The sequence below is a fragment of the Solanum verrucosum genome, unplaced genomic scaffold (genome assembly GCF_900185275.1).
Source record: "Solanum verrucosum unplaced genomic scaffold, falcon-dt-bn FXZP01000259.1, whole genome shotgun sequence".
Taxonomy (NCBI): domain Eukaryota; kingdom Viridiplantae; phylum Streptophyta; class Magnoliopsida; order Solanales; family Solanaceae; genus Solanum; species Solanum verrucosum.
In genome coordinates, this window is record NW_026019973.1 from 890,076 (window position 1) to 915,250 (window position 25,175).

Sequence of the window (25,175 nt, forward strand, 5' to 3'; positions counted from 1 at the left end):
TTGAAAAAAAAACACTTAAAAGATGTTAAGGGGATTATTTAAACACCCATATAATTAAAGTGCTAAAGTAAGTTATGCGGACAAGTTCAGGGGGGATTTTATGTCTTTTCCCTATTTTTTTTCATCTTTTTTAATGTTATTTCTCCTTTTCAATATTCATTTGTTCAAATTTATTAGGCACATTATTTTTATTTTTTGTATTTTATTCTTTTTATCTCTATTGCTCATTTTGTTTTTACGTAACTCTCTTTTTATATACTAGTTCAAAGGAACTTTTTAAGAAACTGTCAATTATTCTTATACTTGAAATTGAGATAGAGAAAAAAATATTTTAAAGATAAGTTAAACTAAACTTAATATAAATTTGAAAGGCATGATTATTCATGATATTTCTTTCTCATTTTTTCAGTTCTATTCTAGAGAGATGTAAACTACATTTATTTGATTTATTCGTCTTTTTTTTACCGATGGAAAACCTTATAAATTGAATAAATGAACAAAATCGGTGATGCCATTTATTTATCCTTTTAACATGCATTATAATATTAGTAATTCAATTCCCACACATTTTTAAAGAGTATTAAACAATTTTTAAAGTAACATATGATTGAATGAACACTAATTTAATTTATTTTAAAAATTCAAAATAAAGTAAAACAATAAAAAATAAAAGAAAAAAATCACTTTTTTTATAAAAAAAGAATCAATGAAGCAGGGTAAAAGTAGGAAGAAACGTTAAACGCGGCATGACAAGGCAAGTTAAATTTAACGGATTAAGGATAATTTTTTTCTTCCCGATCTGTTTTGCTCCATTTTTTTTATTTACTTCTTTATATGTTGAACCCCCTCCACGAAAATCCTGGCTTCCGCCACTGCTACAAAGACATAAAATATTAAAGAACCATTCTTGATGATTATTGATTTGAATTGATCAAGCTCAACAATAGTTGCTTCTAGTTTTAGAATTGATATGGACACCAAGTACAAGTTGAAATGAGAAAACCAAAATAGTAAATTACAAATTGTAGAAAATAATACTATCTTCCTCAAGTATAATAGTACATCATTTAAGAATAAAAGTAAATTTAATTAAGCATGTATCAAGATAAAATAATGTTTCAGATAATTATCAGGTCAATTTGAACGATATTTCTATTGAATGTCAATATGTTAGGTGTGTTTGATACGAAGGAAAATATTTTTCATGAAATGTTACTTATGAAATTTATTTTTTCTATAGAATTTTTTTTCAATATATATTAACCAACCAAACATGAGATAATTGGAAATGATTTTTCTCCAGACCATACACACTGTAAGGGGTCGTTTGGTAGTGCGGAAGGAAAAAATAATGCATACATGCATTAACTTTGCATATTACTAATATCTTGTTTGATACACTTTTTCTACCTATGTATTAGCTATACACTATATTTATTATTATAGTATGTATAACTAATATATGAAAATATGCAGTAATAGCAATGCAAGATGTTATAATAAAGATACAATTGTTCATCAAAACCTTTTTCATATCCTTTTCACCGTATTTATAAAAGGTATTTTTGTAAGCAATATTTTCTCAAAATTTTTACAATGCATGTTATTTTTAATACATCAAACCAAACATTGATGGTATAAGAAATAATTTTAGCATAACTAATAAGAGCATTACTATAATACACCATACACCATATTCAATATTGGGTTTTGCTTCTAGTCAACATTCTCATTGTCCATTCCATAATTTTTTAATAGCAAATTGAAGGTTGAATCTAGAAATATTCTTTTTACTTGTTCGTGTGTACTTATTAAAATGATGTAATATTCTTGAACTAGTCAAAAAAAAGAATTTAGTTGACAATGTTAAGCTTACACCATGCTATAAATATCATAATTTCTAGTCTAAGTTCCCTCACCAAGAAACAATTAATACAAAAGAAAAATTGTAAGCTAGCAAGACATGGCAAAAAATACAGTCTTCATTTCCCTACTCTTGTGTCTTCTCCTTGTCGCTGCTACTGGTAAGTCTACAACTTTTTAATCATGCTTCTTAGTCTCGAAGACGTAGACGAATTCAGATTTTGAAGTTTATAGATTTTTATAATGAATTTAAGTTGATATAGAAATATATCTAAAGTCTTATCGAATTGTGAGGTCATCTCATCTGAAAATTTAAATTATTTTAGCCAGAGAGCACACCTCATGTAATGTTTTGTCACATCAACCCTAGATGTATAGATCCGATTCTATTTTATGGACCAAACAAACATGTGAAAACACATTTTTTTTTGTGAAAACGAGATTTTTAATGCAAGACTACGTGCATGCTCAGGTATCATGTTAAATTGAATAACCTTCTTATCTAAAAGATGAAACTATTAGAGAAAGTAAATTTTATTCCTTTATAATTAGTGGACAAAATAGTGCAACGAATTTATATGTTACATCATTATAAGTGTGTGGCCCGTAAATTGAAACACAAAATGTAATTTCTGTACGGTTTATTACACCAAAGACTTTCAGTAACCTATTGAAGATATCGAGAAAGTACCAAATGCTGAAGGTCATGAAGGTTGTCGACTTACTGACTTTCGATGGACGTAGAGCCAATGAGTTTGGTCAAATAGTGTAATGCGTCTAAAGTTACAAAAGCCTTCGCCATCTAATTTAACCAGTAAATCCATCGTAGGAATAAGCTGCTCTGTTATAGCCATTTCTGTACCTGTAACGACTTGAGCAGCCGAAATATTGATATTGAGAGATTGGGGGATCAAATGAAACACTCATAAGAAATGAATAATTAATGACGAATCCAGAATCGTATCTAATAATTTTATAACAAAATATCATATTTGTGGTAGCGATATTCAAATACCTATTCATGATCCTTAATTATATATTCTTGGTTTCCAATTTCCTGTTTCATGCAGAAATGCAGATGGCAGAAGGACATGATTGTGGAAAAAAAAGTGACAAGTGGCATGGGCCTTGCCAATATACTTTCAAATGTAACAAGCACTGCAAGCACTGGTTTGGACATAAATATTATGGAATTTGTAAGAAATACAAAGGGGGACACAATAATGATTGGTCTAATTATGCTTGCTATTGCTACTCTCCTTGCCATTAATCACAAGGAACATCAAAGTCTCAAGGACTAAAAAAATATATATACATAAATAAGAAGTTGATGTGATTTTGTTGGTTGTTTGTGTATGTGTGACAATGTAATAAGACATGTTAAGGCTCTAGCATGACTATTTTGGTAGAGCTTTTATGTTAGCTTTTTCATTATATATGTTTCTTTGTATTGGTGTTTTATGTGAACTATGGTGCTATATGAATAATACTAGTGTTCGAATTAGATTATTTTTACGTGTTTTTAAGTTAAAATAGTTTTTAAATACTTTTGAAGTCTTATTAAAAAGTGCTTTTATGCACTTGTTTTTGAATCAAAATAGCAAAAATAAGCAAAATGTCATAAGTTAGAAAGCCTAACTTTATGACTTTTGTTTTATAAGCCAAAAACAATAAGCCAATCCAAATGATAGTCAAGTTTCCATTTACATAAAAAAAGGCCCAAATTAGCAAACAACAAAAATTATCTTCAACAAAATTGTCATATATATGTATATAATATATCGATATGTATATATAATGTATAGATAGTGTACTCATGTATAAATGATGTATAATTATATATAAAAAATGTAAATACATTTATATACATTGTTAATATAAGATCATTTTCTTCTCCAATCCGATCCCAACCAACTCGAATTTCCTCTAAATGATGCCAGTAATTTCTTTCGATTTTTTATTCTTTTAATATATTATTCGCTCAAGATGATTCATAATTGCGGCAAATCCAGCTCGTGATTTGCTTGTTAATTATGCATAATATGGAAACTTTTAAATCATGAATCGATGAAAAATTATAGAGGTGATTTCCATGATAATCAGCTCAAGTACATTTCATTGTAAGACAATCATTGTTTTTACATGCTTTTGTTGCACCACCATTTATGAGTTTCAACTTTCATGGAACAACTCATTTGCAAATTCGTTACTGCCACCTAGATTATATAATTATAGAATTTTTTATAGGATGCTAAAAGATACAAATTTGAAAAAATGAAAATAATCACAGTAAAAAAGTAATGAAGACAAAGAACTTTCAATATATACCCTTGATATACTTATTAAAGGGCCTTAAACACATGAGCAAGAAGTTTATATACTTACGATGAACGATTCAAATTTTGAGAGTAGAGTTATGAGGTGTTACAACATGATTTGAGTCTTACCTTAGAAATTTTCGAAGTGTTACACAACCTCAACAATCAATCGTCATCTAAATTGATCGAAAATGTTTCACTTGAAGCTATAATGACTATTTATCCTCTAAAATAACACAATTTACTTATACAGATTCAAACACAAATGGGATGGATTATTAGCCACATATCATAGATAGATGTATATATATCAATCATTTTACAGGAAAATCTTAGTAGCTTAGTTGGTTGGATGCTTGAACTCCCATCTTGTTGGTGAGGGTTTAATTCTCCATATTGCAATCCCCTTCCCATTTTCTCTATCCCCATTTTTTTAATTCTTTAAAAAAAAAAAAAGAATCCATCGTTTCACATGTTTACAAATTATGTTTAAAGTATTAAATCATGTCTCATGCTAATAGTTTGGTCATAGAGCAAAATTATGCTCAAAATTTTCACTTTAAAATCAAGTTTAAATAATCCTACTTGTAAGGAAAATCATGTGCACATACGTAGTGCATAATATATAATGAAATCAATATACTAAGACTTAATGCAACCTTGTCTTTCACTCACATAAAGTCTTGTTAAAATCCTTGGTAAATTGAAAGTTTTCTCCAAAATTTCACACTTCAAAAGAATACTTAATTGGATAAATAGTCATACTTCAAATTGAATTATGAAAACTAGGCATACTTCAAAGAAGGTTTTCAAAAATAGGAATATTTCAGATTCTTGCTTACAATATAATCAATGTTATAGTCAAAAGATTGGAGTAGGAATCCACCTTAGGTGCTCGAGAGAAGATTTAAGATGTTTTCACTCTAAATAGTCTGCTAAAAATGAAATAGAATGAAATTTATGAATTGAGGGGTATTTATAAAGCCTAGACCAAATTCAAGTATCTTGGATCGGTAATATAAGGAAGTGGGACATTGTCAATGATGTCACTCACATTTTTGTGTGGTGTAAATTCTATAAAGTAATGGTTAGACCATATTGTTGTACGAGGTTGAGTGTTGGCCAGTCAAAAACTTCCATGTGCGGAAGATGCAAGTTGTGGAAATATAATGAGGATGTTGATATGGATATGTGGGCACACTAGAAGTGATAAGATTAGGAATGCAAATATATGTACAAGGTGGGAGTGGCCTCTGTAGTGGAGAAGATGAGGGAAGCAAGACTAGGATAATTTGGGCATGTGAAGAGGAGATATCCAGATTCCCTAGTGAGAAGGTGCGAGAGGCTCGATATAGTGGCTATGATGAGAGGTAGAGGTAGGAAAAAAAATTATTCGAGAGAAGTGATTAGACATGACATGACGCAACTCCAGAGACATGATATTAGATATAGGACGGTGCAGAGGTTGCGTATTAGGGTAAAATAATGTTGGTAGGTTTGGAGTTGCTATCTTTATCTTCGAGGGATTAGGATTTTTGGTGTTTGTCGTTGTACTAGCCAAGTTAGTATAATTCTTGCTTTGGGTATCTATCACCATCTGTTGATCACAATGTTTCGATTATCACACTATTTTATTTCTCTTGTTCCATTCTTCTAGGCTTTGCACTGTATAATAGCTATGATTTCTGCATTGTTTTCTTCTTCTTTGTAGTTCACAATTTGCTTCATTTGAGCAAAGGGTCTTTCAGAAACAACATCTCTACCTCCATGAGGTATGAGGTAGTGGTAAGGTTTATAACGTACACTCTATCCTTCCCAAACCCCAATTATTTATGTTATTGTTGTTGCTATCATCCTAATGTTTTGTCTACAAATTTCTCTGCACATAATGTGTGTTACACAATATGAGTGTCGAGTCATGTTGTTATTAATTTTTTCTTAGCGCTGCATGGTACTTTACACAACAAATATTTATATAGAAAAATATCACAGTTCACATCAATTAATACTCATACAAAAGCATACAATACAATTTCTCATCACGCAAAACTTGGCCAGAATGGTTACACACATAAATCAGCCTTATTACATTGTCACATACATAAAATAGGCAGCATCATAATTATTTGTTTACATAGATGAGATGTTGAAAGTTTCTTAGTAATGGCAAGGTGAGTAACAATAGCAAGCATATTTTGCCCAGTAATATTTGTGATCCCATGGTTTGTACTTCTTACAAATACCGTATTTAGCTCCATAGTAGTGTTTGCAATGATAACTACATTTGTAAGAGTATTGACAAGGTCCATTCCACTTGTCACTCTTTTTCCAACAGTATTTTCCTTCTGCCATTTGTATTTCTGCAAAAATGAGAAAATTGAAAACTCATGGTATGTACTTGAGATAGCAATTTTTTCAGAATTTCCTATTAAATGCCCCCGTTTTATTTTACTGGAGATGTTTGACTAGTCACAAAGTTTAATAAAAAAAATAAATATTTTAAAAATTTGTAATCTTAAACAAATCATTATATTTGGTAGCTATAGAATCATGTCGACTCACCAGTTGCAGCAACAAGGAAGAGGCAAAAGAGGAGGGCGAGAAAAGTAGTGTACTTTGCCATAGCTCTTATTTTTTGTTGATTTCTTGGTGACGAAACAAACAATTGAAACTCATATTGTCAACTTAATTCCATTTGATTTCTTCAAGTATTATGGATGTTTGCTTAATTAATTATAAGATGGATAATTAAAAGGACACATCAAGTACAAAAGAATTAGTCCAGCACAATTAGTATTTGTTTAATTGTAAAGAATAATTTGAATTGATCAAAGAGCCATTTAAGTAATAAAGTCATCTACTAATTGATCAATTCAATATCTCCACAAATTCCTTTTATGAGGTCACTACTCACTACCCCTTTGTGCTAATACATGTTATTTTAATAATTACCTAGTGTTTTCCAAATTTTGAACAAGAAGTAAATTGTACAATATAAGAACACGATAAATTTTATTATAAAAAACACATTATTTGAGAAAGTAAAAATTATGACATATCCTAGATGGATTTACCTCAAAAACAAATAATAAAGGGACTCGATAAACTTACTACTTTTTATCCTTACAAGTTACAATCAACCCCGTTAGAGGTACCCATTTCAAGATTACACCCCTATTATTCTGGAAAGTCAAAATAATAAAAGGATTTCATTGGATGTTTGCTTAATTAATTAGAAGATAGATAATTAAAATGATACATCAAGTACAAAGAATTATGATTAGTCCAGTACAATTCGCATTTCTTAAGGGTGTGTTTGGTACGAAGGAAAATGTTTTCTTGGTAAAGAAGTGGATTTCTAACTTATTTTCTCATGTTTGGTTGGTGAGCGGAAAATTTTTTCTGGATTTTTTTTTTTAATATTTGGTTGGTAAATGAAAAATATTTTCCAGAAAATATCTTTTATTTTAGGCTTGAGACTAGAAAATACTCTTTAGGAAAATAATTTCTGACCCGAAAATCAACCTCGATAATCGACCTAGGTAGGACCCGAATCTGACACCCAACCTAGGACACGATCCCGATGACCGTTCCAAAATCTGACCCTGAGATCTGACATAGGATTTGACCCAGACTTCCGATCCTGAAATATTTCTCAAAAAGATTTTTTCTTAAAAAAAAATAACTAATGGGGCTGCGGGGGGGCGGGGGGGGGGGGGGGGATGGGGAGAGTGTGGCATAAAAAATGAAAATTTTAAACTTTGAAATATTTTTCAAAAACTATTTTTTAATTTTTTTTTTTGATGGGGATGGCACTTGGTGGGGTAAGGAGTTGGGGTGCCGTAAAAAAAGAAAATTTTAAAATTTAAAATATTCTTCAAGAATAATAATTTTTTTTTAAAAATTTGACAGGGGGTTAAAGGGGTGGGGATAGCGAAAAAATGAAAAATTTAAAATTTGAATACAAAAACAATTTTATTTTAATTTTTTTTATGGGTGTTGTGCGGGGATGGTGTGGCATGGAGGGTGGAGGTAGGAGCGTGGCGTAAAAAATGAAACTTTTAAAATTTGAAATAATTTTCATAAACACTTTTTTTAAAAAAAATAAAAAATTCAGGGGGTGGCCCTGGGTTGAGGGTAGTGGGAAGGTGGATAGTGGGGGGAGTGGGGGCGGTTAGGGGTAAGGTTAAAAAAATATTTGAAATTTAAAAAATAAAAAAATTTAAAATGTAATTTTTTTCTTGGATGGGGAGGGTTGAGTAATGGGTACGAGGTAGGGTAAGAAAAAAATATTGTAACTTAAGGATGAAGTAAAGTTTTGAAAAACGTTTTCTTTAATTCTTGAAGGAAAATCATTTTCCTTAAATTTGAGGAAAATGAGTTGATTTGAAAAACATTTTCCAAAAATTTTAAGCCGATCAATCAGGAGAATTTGGAAAAACATTTTTCAAAAAATGTTTTCGTTCATACCAAATTGAAAAGAATTTGAATTGATCAAAGAACCAATCGATCAATTCTGTATCTCCACAAATTGCATTTATGAGGTCAACAATATCTGGGGCTAGTACTTACAAGAAAGAATTGTGAAGTTCGATCGCTAGTGGACGAAAACAATTTTACTAATGCATGTCTTCTTGATTTTGCGAAATTCGAATTCAAGGAAAAAGGAATCATAGCATCCATGATGGCATGCATACCTTCATTAAAGTTGATGAGTTCAATGAAGAGCCAATGATAACCATTAAGTCATTACTCAATTATATTTAGAGGCTTCATAAATAGACAACTAGTTATGCTTCAGTTTGACCTTCTGTCCTTAATTTGTTAGTGATTTAAGTTCTATGACTTACATTAATGAAAATTATTTCTATTACAAGACTTTCCTTCAAATGCTTTCAAACTATATTTTCACTCATGTCTAGATGTATGCCATGTCTAATTCTATCTAATGGATGTGCTCATGCCTGCAATGACACCGAGTATCAATCTCGCATAGATTCTAGGCTTAGCCGTGCATGGTATGTGGCACAATATATAAATATTTATATAGAAAAACAGCATAATTCACATCAACAATAATTTGTTTTAACTATATCGCACTATGTATCATTTGATAACCCTCAAAATCTTCCATCTTTGATTCAAATCGAATTTCAAATTGTACAGCCAGATATGTAACACGTTGGAATTATTTAGATACTAGACAAAATCAGAAAAAAATCAATTGAAATAAAAGAAATCAGTAAAAAAGTACCTCGCTGGCAATTAATATTAATAGAAAGGTATACAATACACTTACTCATCACGCAAAGCTTGGCCAAAATAATTACACATAAATCAGCCTTATTACATATATTGTTACACACATAAAGTAGTAGCTAGCTTCATATTTTTTTACATAATGAAAGCCAAGCCATGAGAAACAGAAAGTTTCTTAGTAGTGGCAAGGTGAGTAACAGTAACATGCATATTTTGCCCAGTAATATTTGTGGTCCCATGGTTTGTACTTCTTACAAATACCATATTTAGCTCCATAGTAGTGTTTGCAGTGATAACTACATTTGTAAGAGTATTGACAAGGTCCATTCCACTTGTCACTTTTTTTCCAACAATATTTGCCTTCTGCCATTTGTATTTCTGCAATAATGAGAAAATATAACTCATGTTATGTACAAAGTTTAATAAAAAACAAACATTTTAAAAATTCGTAATCTTAAACAAATCATTATATTTGGTAGCTATAGAATCATGTCGACTCACCAGTTGCAGCAACAAGGAAGAGGCAAAAGAGGAGGGCGAGAAAAGTAGTGTACTTCGCCATAGCTCTTATTTTTTGTTGATTTCTTGGTGACGAAACAAATAATTGAAATGGTGGTATTTATAGTGTTGGAAACTCAAGTTGTCAACTCAATTCCATTTGATTTGTTCAAGGATTACGTTGGATGTTTGCTTAAATAGTTTATAAGATGGATAATTGAAAGTACAAAGAATTAGTCAAGCACAAGTAGCATTTATTTAATTGAAAAGAATTTGAATTAATCAAAGAGCTATTTGAATGATAAAGTCTTCTACTAATTGATCAATTCTGTATCTCTACAAATTAAATTGCTTTTATGAGGTTAACATTCCTTAGTGTTAATACATGTTATTTAACTCAAAATTTTCTACATGGATAATTAAAATGACAGGACATAAAGTACAAAGAATTTGTCCAACACAATTAACATTTCTTTAATTGAAAAGAATTTGAATTGATAAAAGAGCCATTTGAGTGATAAAGTCTTCTACTAATTGATCAATTTTGTATCTCCACAAATTGCTTTTATGAGGTCACCACCCCTTTGTGTTAATACATGTTATTTTAACAATTACCTGATATATTACAATTCCATCACTGAAAACTTGGGAGGTAAGCTTCTCACTCGGAGTAACCTTGCAGTCCTTACAAAGACCTCTATCACCCTTTCTAAGGACTAAGTAATCTTTTTGACTCTTTGCTATCATGCTGTGAAAGGGAAACAAAGTAATTCACTTTTTTTTTTGATAGCACGAATTAGAAATTACCAAATCAAAAGCTTTAGCAAAAACCAAAAGCGAAGCTCCACCTCCATTTCTCTCCCCAAAACAAAAACCTTATGAGCATGATCAAAGCCACTAGAAGTTGCCCTGATAAGGCCATCCCAATCTCCACCAATGCAGATTTTCTCTATGTTTTTGTATACCTCTCACCACCTCATCGAAATCCTCCCAAATTAGTGTTTTGGCTTCCTTGTCCAAGCTCACTTAAGGCGCATAAGCACTAATAATGTTCAAAGTAAGCCCTCCTATGACTAGCTTAATCGTCATCATCCTATCCTATCACTGATCCTCCAAAAATAAGGCCCTTCTCTACTAAAATACCCATTCCATTTATATCCCTCAAGCCTCCTAAATACCACAACTTAAACTCATCCACATTCTGTGTCGGCACCTACCCATTTGGTATCTTGGACACAAGCTAGATCAAGTTATGTTTCTCTTCTTGAGAATCTTCACTAGCTCTATATATGGACTTCCCCGTTAGCGATCCTATGTTCCAAGACCCTACTCTCAACTTAGGCCAATCGTAACCTACTTACCACTACTTCCCCTATATCTTGACCTCGACCAAAGACATGACCCTAGCTCACTATCATTGTAACACCCCAAAAATTCAAACCCAAATTTTGACCTTGAAAATTTCTGCAGTCTGGTGCCATAGAAGATTTTCTACGACTTGTAGAAGTATCTACTGACTGTAGATGGGTTGATGGAATCATGCCCTTGAAAGTTGGTTATCAGGTCTAAGTTTCACGGACCGGACTACGTGTCGTAGAAGTTTTTATGGTCCGTAGAAGGCCCTGTGGAAACCAAGTCTTGGAGCACACTCCAGTAAGCTTCCTACGAGCGAGAATGACGGTCCGTCAAAGTCTCTATGACCCGTATAAAGGGTCATTAATCCCCAACTTCAAAAATTCAGAAAACTCAGCATGTTCCGACGAGAGGGTCTACGGCCCATAGACTTTTGTACGAACCGTAAATGGCCTTTCATAGACGACTTCTGCCAGTTTTAAGAGAGGTTATTTTAGTCTTTTCCCACCCTTCAAAAATTTAAACCTTGATGTTTTTACACCTAATTAAGTCACAAGAATCCCCTAAAACAAAGTTGAGTTAAAAGCTTCCTTACCGATTAAGTTTTGATATCATATTCTACTTAGGACAACTTCAAACGACCATATATCTTAGAATATGAAGATTACCTATCAAACAAAAGGGTATTTGAGTCATATTTCCAACGCCACCAATTTTGCATCAATCTAAGTTCACAGTAAATAGTTATGAACATTTTATTATGCAGTGACGATTTAGCCGACAAATTTTTTTTTACTAAAAAGGGTCGTTTTTATCTTTTTATCCCTAAGAAAATTCTAAACTAATTTCTTGACTAATAAAAGACCCAAAACAATCAGGTTTTCATGGCTTAATCCCCATTCTCTTCTCTCTCAACCTCTAAGGCAAAATCATTTTGAACCTCACACCTCAACTTTTCATCGTAACTTAAGCCTCAGATATCGATTCTCAATACTAATCCTAAATCCAACTCCTGATTCTCAATTTGAGACCCAACTCTCAACCTCTACGAGACCCAACTCCCGAGTTTCAAATTGAGTCGGGGTCGGATCTTTAGTTAGGATTAGAGGTTGAATTTCGGATCGAGTATCGAGATCGAATTCAACGGTGGCATACGTCTATTTAAATTGACGAGTTCAATGAAGAGGCAATGATATTCATTAAGTCATTACTCAGTTAAACAATTAGTTATGCTTCAGTTTAACCTTCGTGTCCTTTCATTAATGAAAAGTTGTATTAGTGATTTCAGTACTATCATTTACATTAATGAAAAGTGTTACTTTAATTTTAAAAGACTTCCCTTCAAATGCTTTTAATCTATGTTTTCGCTCATGTTTAGATGTATGCCATGTCTAATGCTATATTGTAGGCATGCTCGGACCAACAATGGCATTGAGTATTGATCTCGCATAGAGTCTAGGCTTGGGGCATGATAAATACACATGTATGTCGAGTCATGTTATTATTAATTTTATCTTAACCATGCATGGTATGTGACACAATATTTAAATATTTACATAGAAAAATAGCATAATTCACATCAATTAATATTAATAGAAAGGCATACAATACAATAACTCATCACGCAAAGCTTGGCCAAAATAGTTGCACACATAAATCAGCCTTATTACATTGTACACACATAAAATAGGTAGCTTCTTAATTATTTGTTTACATAATCAAAACCAAGCCACGAGACACTAAAAGATTCTTAATAGTGGCAAGGTGAGTAGCAGTAGCAAGCATATTTTGCCCAGTAATATTTGTGACCCCATGGTTTGTACTTCTTACAAATACCATATTTAGCTCCATAGTAGTACTTGCAATGATGACTACATTTGTAAGAGTATTGGCAAGGTCCATTCCACTTGTCACTTTTTTTCCAACAGTATTTGCCTTCTGCCATTTGTATTTCTGCAAAAATAAGAAAATTAAAAACTCATGGTATGTACTTGACATAGAAAATTTCAAATAATTTCCTAATAATAACAATGCCTCTGTTTCATTTTATTTGACATGTTTGACTAGTCACAAAGTTTAATAAAAAATAAATATTTTAAAAGTTTGTAATCTTAAACAAATAATTATATTTGATAGCTATAGAATCATGTCGACTCACCAGTTGCAGCAACAAGGAAGAGGCAAAGGAGGAGGGCGAGAAAAGTAGTGTACTTTGCCATAGCTTTTATTTTCTGTTGATTTTAACAAAACAAGCAATTGAAATGGTGGTATTTATAATGTTGGAAACTCAAGTTGTCAACTTAATTCCATTTGATTTGTTCAAAGATTACGTTGGATATTTGATTAATTAATTAAAATGACAGTACATCAAGTACAAAGAATTTGTCCAACAAAATTAACATTTCTTTAATTGAAAAGAATTTGAATTGATCAAAGAGCCATTTGAGTGATAAAGTCTTCTACTAATTGATCAATTTTGTATCTCCACAGATTGCTTTTATGAGTTCACCACCTCTTTGTTTTAATACATGTTATTTAACAATTACCTAATGTATTTAAGAATTGAGTTTTTCAAATGTCAAACACGATAAATTTTATTATGAAAAGCACTTAGTTTGAGAAGGTAAAAATCATGACATATCCCAAATGGATTTGCCTAAAAGACTTCACGAAGTCCTGCAGTTATAGGTTACAAGACAATAATGATTAGGTTAACCTATAGTTATATTTTTAAGTAGATTTATTTATTAGTTAATTATATTTTAGTAGCTTTGTTTATTATTCTAGAATAGGATTTATGTTTCATAGATTTAAAATGATTAGACTAACTATAGTTATTAGTTTGGAATAGGATTTAGGTTCCTACTTTCATAATAATTAGACTTCCTATTGATGTAATAAGACTTCTATTTAAAGGGTTCTTGAGGAATAAATCAATTAAGTCATATTTTAGCAAAAAACAAGAGATGAGAGTTCTCTCTTCCATTGAACTCTAAGGTTTTTAGTCTCCCTTTAACGAGCTGAACTTATTTATCGCTCTATGAATTGATCATTCCCTAAAGATCCATAACAATTTGATATCATAGCCTAACACAAAGGGCGATGAGATCAGTTTCATTTCAAAAAGAACGTTCCATTACAGAAACCCTAATGGACTCTGAAATTGTAGCAATGGAACAATGGCTCACTAAAGAATTGTCCAAGTAATCTGAGAACATGAACTGTCTAGATTGGAAATTGGCTCCAAAAAGCCAACAACCCACAAACCTGAGTCAAATAGCGTCAGATAACTAGTAGATCAACAACTCCTGCTACTAAAAACAATACACCACCTATTCCACTGGCCGGTGAGAATCATCCAACAAGTGATAATTCACATTCAATAGTACCAAGGTATGCAAATATAAATACTTAAAACATCACCAAGTGTTGGGTTCAAAAGTAATTAAGACGTTATGCAGAAGCTTACAATTGCAAATCATAGATGCGATAAAGCAAATGCCAAAGAAAAGTATACTAAAAACATTTTATTAATATAGTTTTGTCAAGCGACATACATATGATAAAACTAATATGAATAAACATAAACATGTTGGGAGAAATCTCTCCATAAACAAAACTCTTAAATGACTACATTGTGGATTTTGTTGTGTTGTTGATATGAGAAGAGGAGTCTTCAATTTATAGAGTTCCACACTTTTCCTCCAAGGAAGGAATAACCCAAATATGGAAGAAAATTATAGTTTACTTTCAGGAAAAGTTAAAGCATTTATGGTAATATTTTAATTTTTCTTAAAAAGAAAAATAAAACTCAAATAAGGTAAGAAAATCAGAGGAAAACCCTAACACTAACAACCCAATAATTTGGGCACATCATTGTGAACAAGTTTGTGAAAATCAGCATACAATGGAAGCAAATAAATTTGGAGGTGACTGGATTTCATATGTTCGGAGAAGCACCATTATGATATTATCAACTTAAACGGGCAAAAGGTTCAATGAGTTGGGAATAATTTCAACGACTTGGACCTCTTGAAAGTAGCAACCTGATGGGTGAATTAGTCATTCTCTGGAAAATTGGTGGTGTTGAAATTTATCAATGTCAACATCGATCAAGCTAGGGCTGGAATGGATAATTAAGTTGATACTATTCGAGATTTTTTGGATGATTACCCTGAAATTTGAGCTTGAGGACAAGCTCTTTCAACATGAGGGGAGTAATGTTGTGGATGAGGGAAAGTCAATTAATTAACTATTGTCACACCCCGAGCCTACACCCTAGGCGGGACCGGCACCCGAAGACCATTTCTGGCCCCAAGCGAACCTTTGGCCTGGCTTTCTTAACTCAGGGGAAACCTAACTCAACAGAATAACTCACTACAATGCAATATTACAAAACAACTTAACTTATAAAATATGGCCATAAAGGCAACTCGAATCTCAAAATAGAATATTTACATATATATATATAAATAGATAAGAGACTCAAAACTAACTGATTGACTGTTTGTCTATGAAGCCTATAAAATACTGAGATGGATGTTGGGACAGACCCCGCAACATCCTAATAAAACAAAAACTAAGAACACAAATAATTGAGTCCTCCGGAATGCAAGGAGGCTCACCACTGACTCTGGAGTGCTCAGCTGGATCAACGACGTGCAGGATGCTGATCTGGGGTACCTGAATCTGCATCATCAAACGATGCAGGCCAACTGGCATCAATACATGGAATGTACGAGTATGCAAGATGGAAAACTAAGCAACAAAGGCTAGAAGGAAATCTGGAAGAAACTGAATAGCTTACCTGGCTCAACCCAACTCAACCTGACTGACTTCTTTCAATATAAGGCAATTTAAAACAAGTGCGATATAAAGAAAGACTGTTTAAAACATGCTATAAACTCTGCATGTATACAAGGATACAATATAATAAGCCTAAAATGTATATAGAAATACAATGAACTGATGTATATAAAATACAATAATCTCTGCATATGAAAATATAGTAACTGCTGTGGGAGCTTCTCTAACCGACAACCATCACATAAGAGCTATAGTGATGATACAGCGATCGACCTCACGCTGCCAGAGCATCTTATACCCGGCCAAAAGTATAAGACCTGAACTGCCTAATGGATCTACTAGTCTAATATGAAAAGGATTCATCTAAAAAGTATGATCCTTTTCTTCCCATGGTGGCTAACATGGTTCTATGGGGGTTGTGGGTTCTTTGAACGCTCCCCCAATTCGGTGCTCGATACTACTCCCAAAAATGTACTGGCTCTTATGTTTTTAAAACATATTTATTTCTGCTGATATGAGATACTTACTCAAAACTAGCCCGAAGGCCCCTTTGGAAATCTCAGTTTCCAACCTTATTCAAATGTAAAGGTATTTCTTTAAAACTTCTTTGGGAATACATAGTTCCCTAATAACTTTGAGAAATGAACTCAACTTTAAACTCATGACTTAACTTGAAACTGAGACTCTTACTCGACTTGAAACTCTATACTCTTTTTCTTGACTTCTAACTTCACTTGACTTGGAACTATCATTCCTTGAATCGAATTATGAATTCAAGGTGTTCGATCACATGTTATGGAGGGATTCTTGAACGCTTAGGCGTACCTTGGAGTGTCGGAAACAACTGTAAAACATAGGTATAATACTTTGAAACATGCATGAGAAAGTGAGAAAAGAAATGGGGAAAATTGGCCGAGACATCGGATTTCTGGTGACACAGATAGCATCTACGAACGTCATCGACGGACCGTAGATGGACTTACGGTCCGTCCTGCAGGTCCGTAGATCACGCCAGAAACTTCCCCAGAATTCATTTAAATAAAATGACTAAGTGTTGACCTACGGTCCGGACTTACGGTCCGTAGGTCAGGTTACGGACCGTAGATAGTACCCGTAGATCGATGCCCCAAGAACCCAACTTCTGTCCTGATTGACGGTTGACCAGTACGGACCGTCAATCGATCTACGGTCCGTAGGTCACGTCCGTAAATCGGGGTCGACAGCCAAAACTTGCTGAGAATTGATGGTGAATCAACTTCAAAAAGGGTCATAACTCTTAGAATCATAATTCCCTCAGCATACAATAGATTTCAACTTGAATACACAACCCAATCATGTCAAACAATAACTTCGACAACACCACCACCAACATCAACAACACTTAACAACTCCCAACACTTCAACGACAAATTCCAATCTTTTCTCAATCCAAAAAAAATGACTATTTCCAAATTTCAAGCTCCTTTAAAGCCACTTCAAATTGTCGGATGTTACAATATCTCCCCCTTGGGAACATTCATTCTCGAATGCAGTTATTCTTATAAGGCTAAGGGTGCAACAACAACTCAACCTCCCAACAAGCAACTATGCAAACACAACAACGACAACAACATGCTCATTATAATTTAAAGAGCACTAAGAAGGAAATTAATACCTTGATATGCGGGTTCAAAGAGATATGGATACCTCTGCTTCATGTCTTCTTCGGCTTCCCAAGTAGCTTCCTCAACAAATTGGTTCCTCCAGAGGACCTTGACTGAGGCTACCTCCTTTGTTCTCAACCTACGAACTTGCCGATCTAAAATTTGAACAGGAATCTCCTCAAAAGATAAGTTATCATTGATCTTTATACTTTCAGTCGGTAGGATCAATGAAGGATCGCCTATGCACTTCTTCAACATGGAGATGTGAAATACCGAATGAACCGCTGCTAGTTCCTGTGGTAACTCCAACTCATAAGCAACATTGCCAATCCTCTTGGCTATGCGGTAAGGTCTAATATACCGGGGACTGAGTTTCCCCTTCTTACCAAACCTCATAACGCCTTTCATGGGTGAAACCTTCAAATATACCCAATCATCTACTTCAAACTCTAATGCCCTTCTCCTAACATCAATGTAGGATTTCTGACGACTCTGTGCCGTTTTCAACCTCTCTTGAATCACTTTCACTTTCTCCATAGCTTGGTGAACTAAATCTGGTCCTATCAACTGTGCTTCACCAACCTCAAACCATCCAATAGGAGATCTACATCTTCTCCCATAAAGAGTTTCATATGGAGCCATCTGGATGCTAGAGTGATAACTGTTGTTGTAGGCAAATTAAATTAGAGGTAGGTGATCATCCCAACTACCTTTGAAATCGATTACACAAGCCCTCAACATATCCCCTAAGGTCTGAATAGTGCGCTTTGCTTGCCCATCAGTCTGAGGGTGAAAGGCAGTACTTAAGTTCACCTTTGAACCCAAGCCCTTCTGGAAAGATTTCCAGAACTGTGCACCCCTATCTGAAATAATGTAGATTGGGACTCCATGAAGTCTCACTATCTCTTGAACATACAACTTGGCATAATCTTCTGCGGTATTGGTAGTCTTTACCGGTAGAAAATGAGCTGACTTTGTCATTCTGTCGACAATCACCCAAATAGAATCATGTTGTCTGCGAGATCTTGGCAACCCTGTGATGAAATCCATATTGATCATCTCCCACTTCCACTCTGGAAGTTCTATCCTCTGAGCCAAACCACCGGGCCTTTGGTGTTCAATTTTTACTTGTTGGCAATTTGGACACTTAGCAACAAACTCAGCAATGCCCTTCTTCATGCCATTCCACCAATAAACTTCACGCAAATCACGATACATCTTGGTGGAACCTGGATGAACGGAATATCTGGAGCTATGAGCTTCCTCCATAATCTTCTCTTGGAGTCCATCTACCATAGGTACACATATTCTACCTTGATATCTTAATACACCATCTCCCCCTTGTTCAAAAGCTAATACTCTTTGCTTCTGAACATTTGCCTTCAACTCAAGCACAATGGGGTCTTGATCTTGCTTTTCTTTCACTTTTGACATTAGTGATGACTCGGCCCTGCTCGTCACCGCTATTCCTCCTTCTGCGGAATCTGTAAATCTGACTCCCAGGCATGCCAGTCTGTGCACATCTTTTGCTAACTCTCTCCTTCCTTCTTCAATATGGGCGGTGCTACCCATAGACAACCTGCTCAAAGAATCAGCAACAACATTAGCCTTACCGGGGTGGTACAGAATGCTCAGGTCATAATCCTTGAGTAACTCTAACCACCTCCTCTGTCTGAGATTAAGATCTTTCTGAGTAAACACATATTGAAGGCTCTTGTGATCAGTGAATATGTCGACATGCACACCATACAAGTAATGACGCCATATCTTCAAAGCAAATACTACAGCAGCTAGCTCTAAGTCATGGGTTGGGTAGTTCTTCTCATGAACCTTCAATTGTCTGGAGGCATAAGCTATAACTTTGCCATTCTGCATTAAGACACAACTCAAACCAATTCTAGATGCATCACAATACACCACAAGACCTTGAGTACCTTCTGGTAGCGTCAAAACTGGAGCTGTAATCAATCTCCTTTTCAATTCCTGAAAACTTTTCTCACAAGCTTCAGACCATTGAAATTTCATTGTCCTCTGAGTCAACTTGGTCAAAGGAGATGCAATAGTCGAGAACCCTTCAACAAACCTTCTATAATAACCAGCCAAACCCAAGAAACTCCTAATTTCAGTTGGAGAGGTGGGTCTAGGCCAATTCTGCACAGCCTTAATTTTCCAAGTATCAACTTTAATTCCATCACCGGACACAATGTGGCCTAGGAATGCCACAGACTTAAGCCAAAACTCACACTTAGAGAACTTGGCATACAACTTCTTGTCTTTCAAAGTCTGAAGAACTGTTCTGAGATGACTAGCATGATCTTCTTCATTTCTTGAATAGACTAGTATATCATCAATAAAGACAATAACAAACATATCTAAATAAGGTTTGAAGACTCTATTCATCAAATCCATGAAAGCTGCCGGTGCATTAGTCAAACCAAAGGACATGACTAAAAACTCATAATGACCATACCTGGTTCTGAAAGCTGTTCTTGGGATATCACATTCCCTTACCCTTAACTGATGATAGCCTGATCGGAGGTCAATCTTTGAAAAACAAGTGGCACCCTGAAGCTGATCGAAAAGGTCATCAATCCTCGGAAGAGGGTACTTGTTCTTGATGGTAACCTTATTCAACTGGCGGTAATCTGTGCACATTCTAAGGGAACCATCTTTCTTTCTCACAAACAAAATCGGAGCACCACAAGGTGAGACACTCGGTCGAATGAAACCCTTTTTTAGGAGATCTCTCAACTGCTCTTTCAACTCTTTCAACTCTGCTGGTGCCATTCTATATGGCGGAATAGAGATAGGACGAGTATCTGGAATAAGATCTATGCCGAAATCTATTTCTCTCTCAGGAGGAATTCCGGGTAGATCATCAGGAAAAACTTCTGGAAACTCTTTTACTATAGGAACCGATTGGAAATGAGGTATCTCAACACTAGAGTCATGAACTCGGACTAAGTGATAGATACAACCCTTCGAAACTAACTTTCTTGCCTTAAGGTACGAAATAAAACGACCCTTAGGCTCTGCTAAACTGCTACTCCACTCTATGACTGGCTCATTCGGAAACTGAAACTTAATTGCTCGAGTTCTACAATCTATCGATGCATAACAAGCATGAAGCCGATCCATACCTAGAATGACATCAAAATCCACCTTGTCTAACTCAAACAAATCAATCATGGTGCTCTTGTGATTGATAGAAACAGGACAATCACGATAAACTCTTTCCGCTAGAATAGACTCCCCAATAGGTGTAGAAACACAAAAGGGTTCACAAAGTCTTTCAGGAAGAACCTCAAACTGAATTGCAACATAAGGAGTTACAAACGATAAACTTGCTCCTGGGTCTAGCAAAGCATACACATTAAAAGCAAAGACTTTGATCATACCAGTGACAACATTTGGAGAATTCTCTTGCTCATGGCGACTGGTGATAGCATAGAGGCGGTTTGCTCCTCCACCTACACTAAAAGTAGCTCATCTAGGTGTCGTCCTGCCTGGTGGAACAACTGAAGAAGACTGTGCTTTATTGCCTCCATTACCCTGCCTATTCTTTGGACACTCTCGCATGAAATGCCCATTCTGACCATACTTGAAACAACTAAGGGAGCCCTCTCAACAAATACCTGAGTGGTTCCTACCACATTTGGCGCAGACCGGAGGCTTACTACTCCCTTGCGCCACACTACCCGAAGATTGTGCTGGTCTAGCCCTGAAGTCCTTCGAATTCTGAACATTAAATTCACCTCTGTATCTAGGTGCATGTGCTCTAGCAAATGATGGAGCAGGTCCCTGTTGTCTTTGCTGAAAGGAGGAACGGTTTGAATTTCCTCTCTACTGCCCGGACTCATTCCCGATCTTAGCTTTCTTGCTTCTGAACTCTTCTCTATCCCTCATCTTTTCTTCCTCAACCTGCTGCACATAAACCATCAACCTTGATATATCCATGTCCCCGATAAGCATTGCAGCCCTACCTTCCTTGCTTGACAACCGAGACAGCCCCGCAACAAACAAGCTCATTCTATTCCTCATGTCCGCAACCATCTCCGGAGCATAGCGGGATAGTTGTGTGAACTTTAGACTGTACTCATGAACACTCAAGGACTCCTGCTTAAGTGTGAGGAACTCACGTACCTTAGCCTCTTTCAATTCTCGAGGAAAGAAATGCCCCAAGAAAGCTTCTTCAAAACAGGCCCAACTCGCAGGTGGTGTATTCTCAACTCTGCCCCCTTTCCACTGGTCAAACCATGTTTTAGCAACATCCTTCAGTTAATACGCAGCTAGTTCAACCCGCTCAGTATCTGCCACATGCATCACATCAAAAATCTTCTTCAACTCCTCAATGAAATCCTCTGGATCCTCAGTAGTGCTCGAACCCATGAAACTCGGAGGATTCATTCCCAAGAACTCACGAATCCTAGAAGTGTCAGCTCCTTCCTGTCGAGCTCCCCTTTGCTGACCAATTTGATTAGTCACATCTTGACTCAGAATTCTAATTGCCTCTCTGAACTCGGCATTAGAAACTTCCCCTTGATCTTGCACTCCAGGTGCATCAGGTAACTCTTGCTCATTAACATAACGTCTAGGAAGACGCTCTCTACCAACTCTTCGTGGAGGCATGACTAGCTGAAACACGCGCAAGCGTGAATTAGAAGGAAACTCTTTAGAGATCAACTCTAACGCATGAAATGAGTGTAAAAGAAATGAGAAATCTTCTTAAATGTTGCAGCCTCCCAATTATAGATGTGGCGCGCTTCACACTGATAACTAGGACTCTACAAACACGGCTTCATAGACTCCCTAGGACTCTTGAGCTCTTTGCTCTGATACCAAGTTTGTCATGCCCCGAGCCTACACCCTGGGCGGGACCGGCACCCGGAGACCATTTCTGGCCCCAAGCGAACCCTTGGCCTGGCTTTCTTAACTCAGCGAAAACCTAACTCAACAGAATAACTCACTACAATGCAATATTACAAAACAACTTAACTTATAAAATATGGCCATAAAGGCAACTCGAATCTCAAAATAGAATATTTACATATATATATATAAATAGATAAGAGACTCAAAACTAACTGACTGACTGTTTGTCTATGAAGCCTCTAAAATACTGAGATGGATGTTGGGACAGACCCCGCAACATCCTAATAAAACAAAAACTAAGAACACAAATAATTGAGTCCTCCGGAATGCAAGGAGGCTCACCACTGACTCTGGAGTGCTCAGCTGGATCAACGACGTGCAGGATGCTGATCTGGGGTACCTGAATCTGCATCATCAAACGATGCAGGCCAACTGGCATCAATACATGGAATGTACGAGTATGCAAGATGGAAAACTAAGCAACAAAGGCTAGAAGGAAATCTGGAAGAAACTGAATAGCTTACCTGGCTCAACCCAACTCAACCTGACTGACTTCTTTCAATATAAGGCAATTTAAAACAAGTGCGATATAAAGAAAGACTGTTTAAAACATGCTATAAACTCTGCATGTATACAAGGATACAATATAATAAGCCTAAAATGTATATAGAAATACAATGAACTGATGTATATAAAATACAATAATCTCTGCATATGAAAATATAGTAACTGCTGTGGGAGCTTCTCTAACCGACAACCATCACATAAGAGCTATAGTGATGATACAGCGATCGACCTCACGCTGCCAGAGCATCTTATACCCGGCCAAAAGTATAAGACCTGAACTGCCTAATTAATCTTAAACAAATCATTATATTTGGTAGCTATAGAATCATGTCGACTCACCAGTTGCAACAACAAGGAAGAGGCAAAAGAGTAGGGTGAGAAAAGTAGTGTACTTTGCCATAACTCTTATTTTCTGTTGATTTCTTGTGGTGGAAACAAACAATTGAAATTGTGGTATTTAAAGTGTTGGAAACTCATGTTGTCAACTTAATTCCATTTGATTTGTTCAAGGGTTACGTTGGATGTTTGATTAATTGATTATAAGATGGATAATTAAAATGACACATCAAGTACCAAGAATTTATCAAACACAATTAACATTTCTTTAATTGGAAAGAATCTGAATTGATCAAATAGTCATTTGACTAATAAAGTCATCTACTAATTGATCAATTCTGTATCTCCACAAATTGCTTTCATGAGGTCAACATTCCTTAGTGATAATACATGTTATTTAACTAAAAGTTTTCTACTTTTATGTTCAAAAACAATAAACATGATTTACAAAATAAACTAGAAAACAGAACGAAAGTAAAAACATTATACATAAAATATTCGATATTAAAGAATTCATTGTGTGTTCGTAAAGAATTTAATCCTTTTAATCATGTGAGTTGACCTAGCTACTTGGAGTTTTTTTTTTTTTTGCTTAGAACGGAGGAATAATTGGTGTTAGAATGGCCATAGGCACTCTAAGATTGTTGTAGATGGTAGCATGTGATTTAGAGCAGCAAAGGAGCTTTATGGTGCTGTGAAGATCATGGTTGCTAATAGCTATGCCGTAATGGTTCCAAATTTTCCTGGCAACCAGGCAAGTCATGAAAATGTGGTTAGGTGTTTCCTCTAGGTCTGGGCAGGTACCACAATTTTTGTTAGTGGTGATTTTCCTATTAAAAAGGTTGGAGGAAGTAGGAAGCTTATTGAGGAGGAGGAGCCACAAGAAGTGCTTAATTTTATTTAGAGTGGGGAGTTTCCAAATCCATTGGTGGGAGTTAGTGATATTATTTAAAAGGTTGTTCTTGGCATTTAGGAAGAGGTTATAAGCACTACTAGTAGAAAATTCCCCATTTTCATTTTGGTTCCAATAGAAAGTGTCCTTTTTTGGTATAGTGGATTGGAGGTAGATATCACAAATAGCACTTTTTATATGACCCGGTAATTCAAAGGAAATCCTAGAAAAATTCCAGTCATTATTCTCTAGAAGGTGCGAAACAAGTAAGTCTAGGTCCGATTTATTCAAAGGTCCTTGGATTGATTCTCGTAATGTATTTTTTCCTTCTATCCATTTATCATTCCAAAGGTTGATTTTGGTGCCATCTGCGACATTCCAAGAAATGCCATTTCTGAACAACAGGTAAGATTTATGAAGACTTTTCCATATGTTGGAGTCATAGGAGTAGCATTTGTGGTGGGAGGTGGAAGTACGCCTGTCGGGGTATTTTCCAGTGAGTACTTTTGCCCAATGCCTATTTTGATTATTTAGATATCTCCAATAGAGGCTTGCTAGGAGAGCAAAGTTTTTCCCACATGTTTTCTAGAGGCCTAGACCCCCTAGATTTATCGGGGTAGTGACTATGTCCCAACTTGCTAAATGAAGCTTCCTTTTTTCCGTAGTTGAACCCCACAATAAATTTCTTTGGATACGGTCTATATGTGTTATAACATTTTGAGGAATGAGGTTGCATTGCATGGCATAGTTAGGAATAGAGGCTAACAC

At 35.1% G+C, this 25,175-nt stretch overlaps 3 protein-coding genes and 1 long non-coding RNA gene across 4 annotated transcripts in view; 1 reads left to right on the top strand and 3 right to left on the bottom strand.

Annotated features, from left to right (window-relative positions):
* Positions 1-6,338: 6,338 nt before the first annotated feature.
* LOC125817228 (defensin D1-like) lies at positions 6,339-6,810 on the bottom strand. The gene is made up of 2 exons (XM_049496774.1): positions 6,744-6,810; positions 6,339-6,541 (listed from the first exon to the last, which is right to left on the bottom strand). Exons 1-2 carry the CDS (start codon positions 6,802-6,804, stop codon positions 6,339-6,341), a joined length of 264 nt encoding a protein of 87 aa, XP_049352731.1. The 5' UTR covers positions 6,805-6,810.
* A 2,764-nt stretch (positions 6,811-9,574) lies between these two features.
* Positions 9,575-25,175, top strand: part of LOC125817282 (uncharacterized) — a 43,641-nt gene continuing 28,040 nt past the window's right edge. The window contains exons 1-2 of the long non-coding RNA XR_007442285.1: positions 9,575-9,629; positions 13,056-13,187. This is a non-coding gene — a long non-coding RNA (uncharacterized LOC125817282). The remainder of the gene's footprint in view (positions 9,630-13,055; positions 13,188-25,175) is intronic.
* On the bottom strand, positions 9,616-10,002 carry LOC125817280 (defensin D1-like). Its single transcript, XM_049496823.1, has 2 exons — positions 9,942-10,002; positions 9,616-9,818 (listed from the first exon to the last, which is right to left on the bottom strand). Exons 1-2 carry the CDS (start codon positions 10,000-10,002, stop codon positions 9,616-9,618), a joined length of 264 nt encoding a protein of 87 aa, XP_049352780.1.
* LOC125817233 (defensin D1-like) lies at positions 13,025-13,522 on the bottom strand. The gene is made up of 2 exons (XM_049496778.1): positions 13,450-13,522; positions 13,025-13,244 (listed from the first exon to the last, which is right to left on the bottom strand). Exons 1-2 carry the CDS (start codon positions 13,508-13,510, stop codon positions 13,042-13,044), a joined length of 264 nt encoding a protein of 87 aa, XP_049352735.1. The 5' UTR covers positions 13,511-13,522; the 3' UTR covers positions 13,025-13,041.

What these genes read in the sequence shown, in the direction of transcription:
- LOC125817228 (XM_049496774.1), bottom strand. Translation starts at nt 6,804, where the DNA reads ATGGCAAAGTACACTACTTTTCTCGCCCTCCTCTTTTGCCTCTTCCTT. An exon ending in CTTCCTTGTTGCTGCAACTG is followed by an intron (nt 6,542 to 6,743) that starts GTGAGTCGACAT and finishes TCATTTTTGCAG; the next exon opens with AAATACAAATGGCAGAAGGA.
- LOC125817233 (XM_049496778.1), bottom strand. Translation starts at nt 13,510, where the DNA reads ATGGCAAAGTACACTACTTTTCTCGCCCTCCTCCTTTGCCTCTTCCTT. An exon ending in CTTCCTTGTTGCTGCAACTG is followed by an intron (nt 13,245 to 13,449) that starts GTGAGTCGACAT and finishes TTATTTTTGCAG; the next exon opens with AAATACAAATGGCAGAAGGC.
- LOC125817280 (XM_049496823.1), bottom strand. Translation starts at nt 10,002, where the DNA reads ATGGCGAAGTACACTACTTTTCTCGCCCTCCTCTTTTGCCTCTTCCTT. An exon ending in CTTCCTTGTTGCTGCAACTG is followed by an intron (nt 9,819 to 9,941) that starts GTGAGTCGACAT and finishes TCATTATTGCAG; the next exon opens with AAATACAAATGGCAGAAGGC.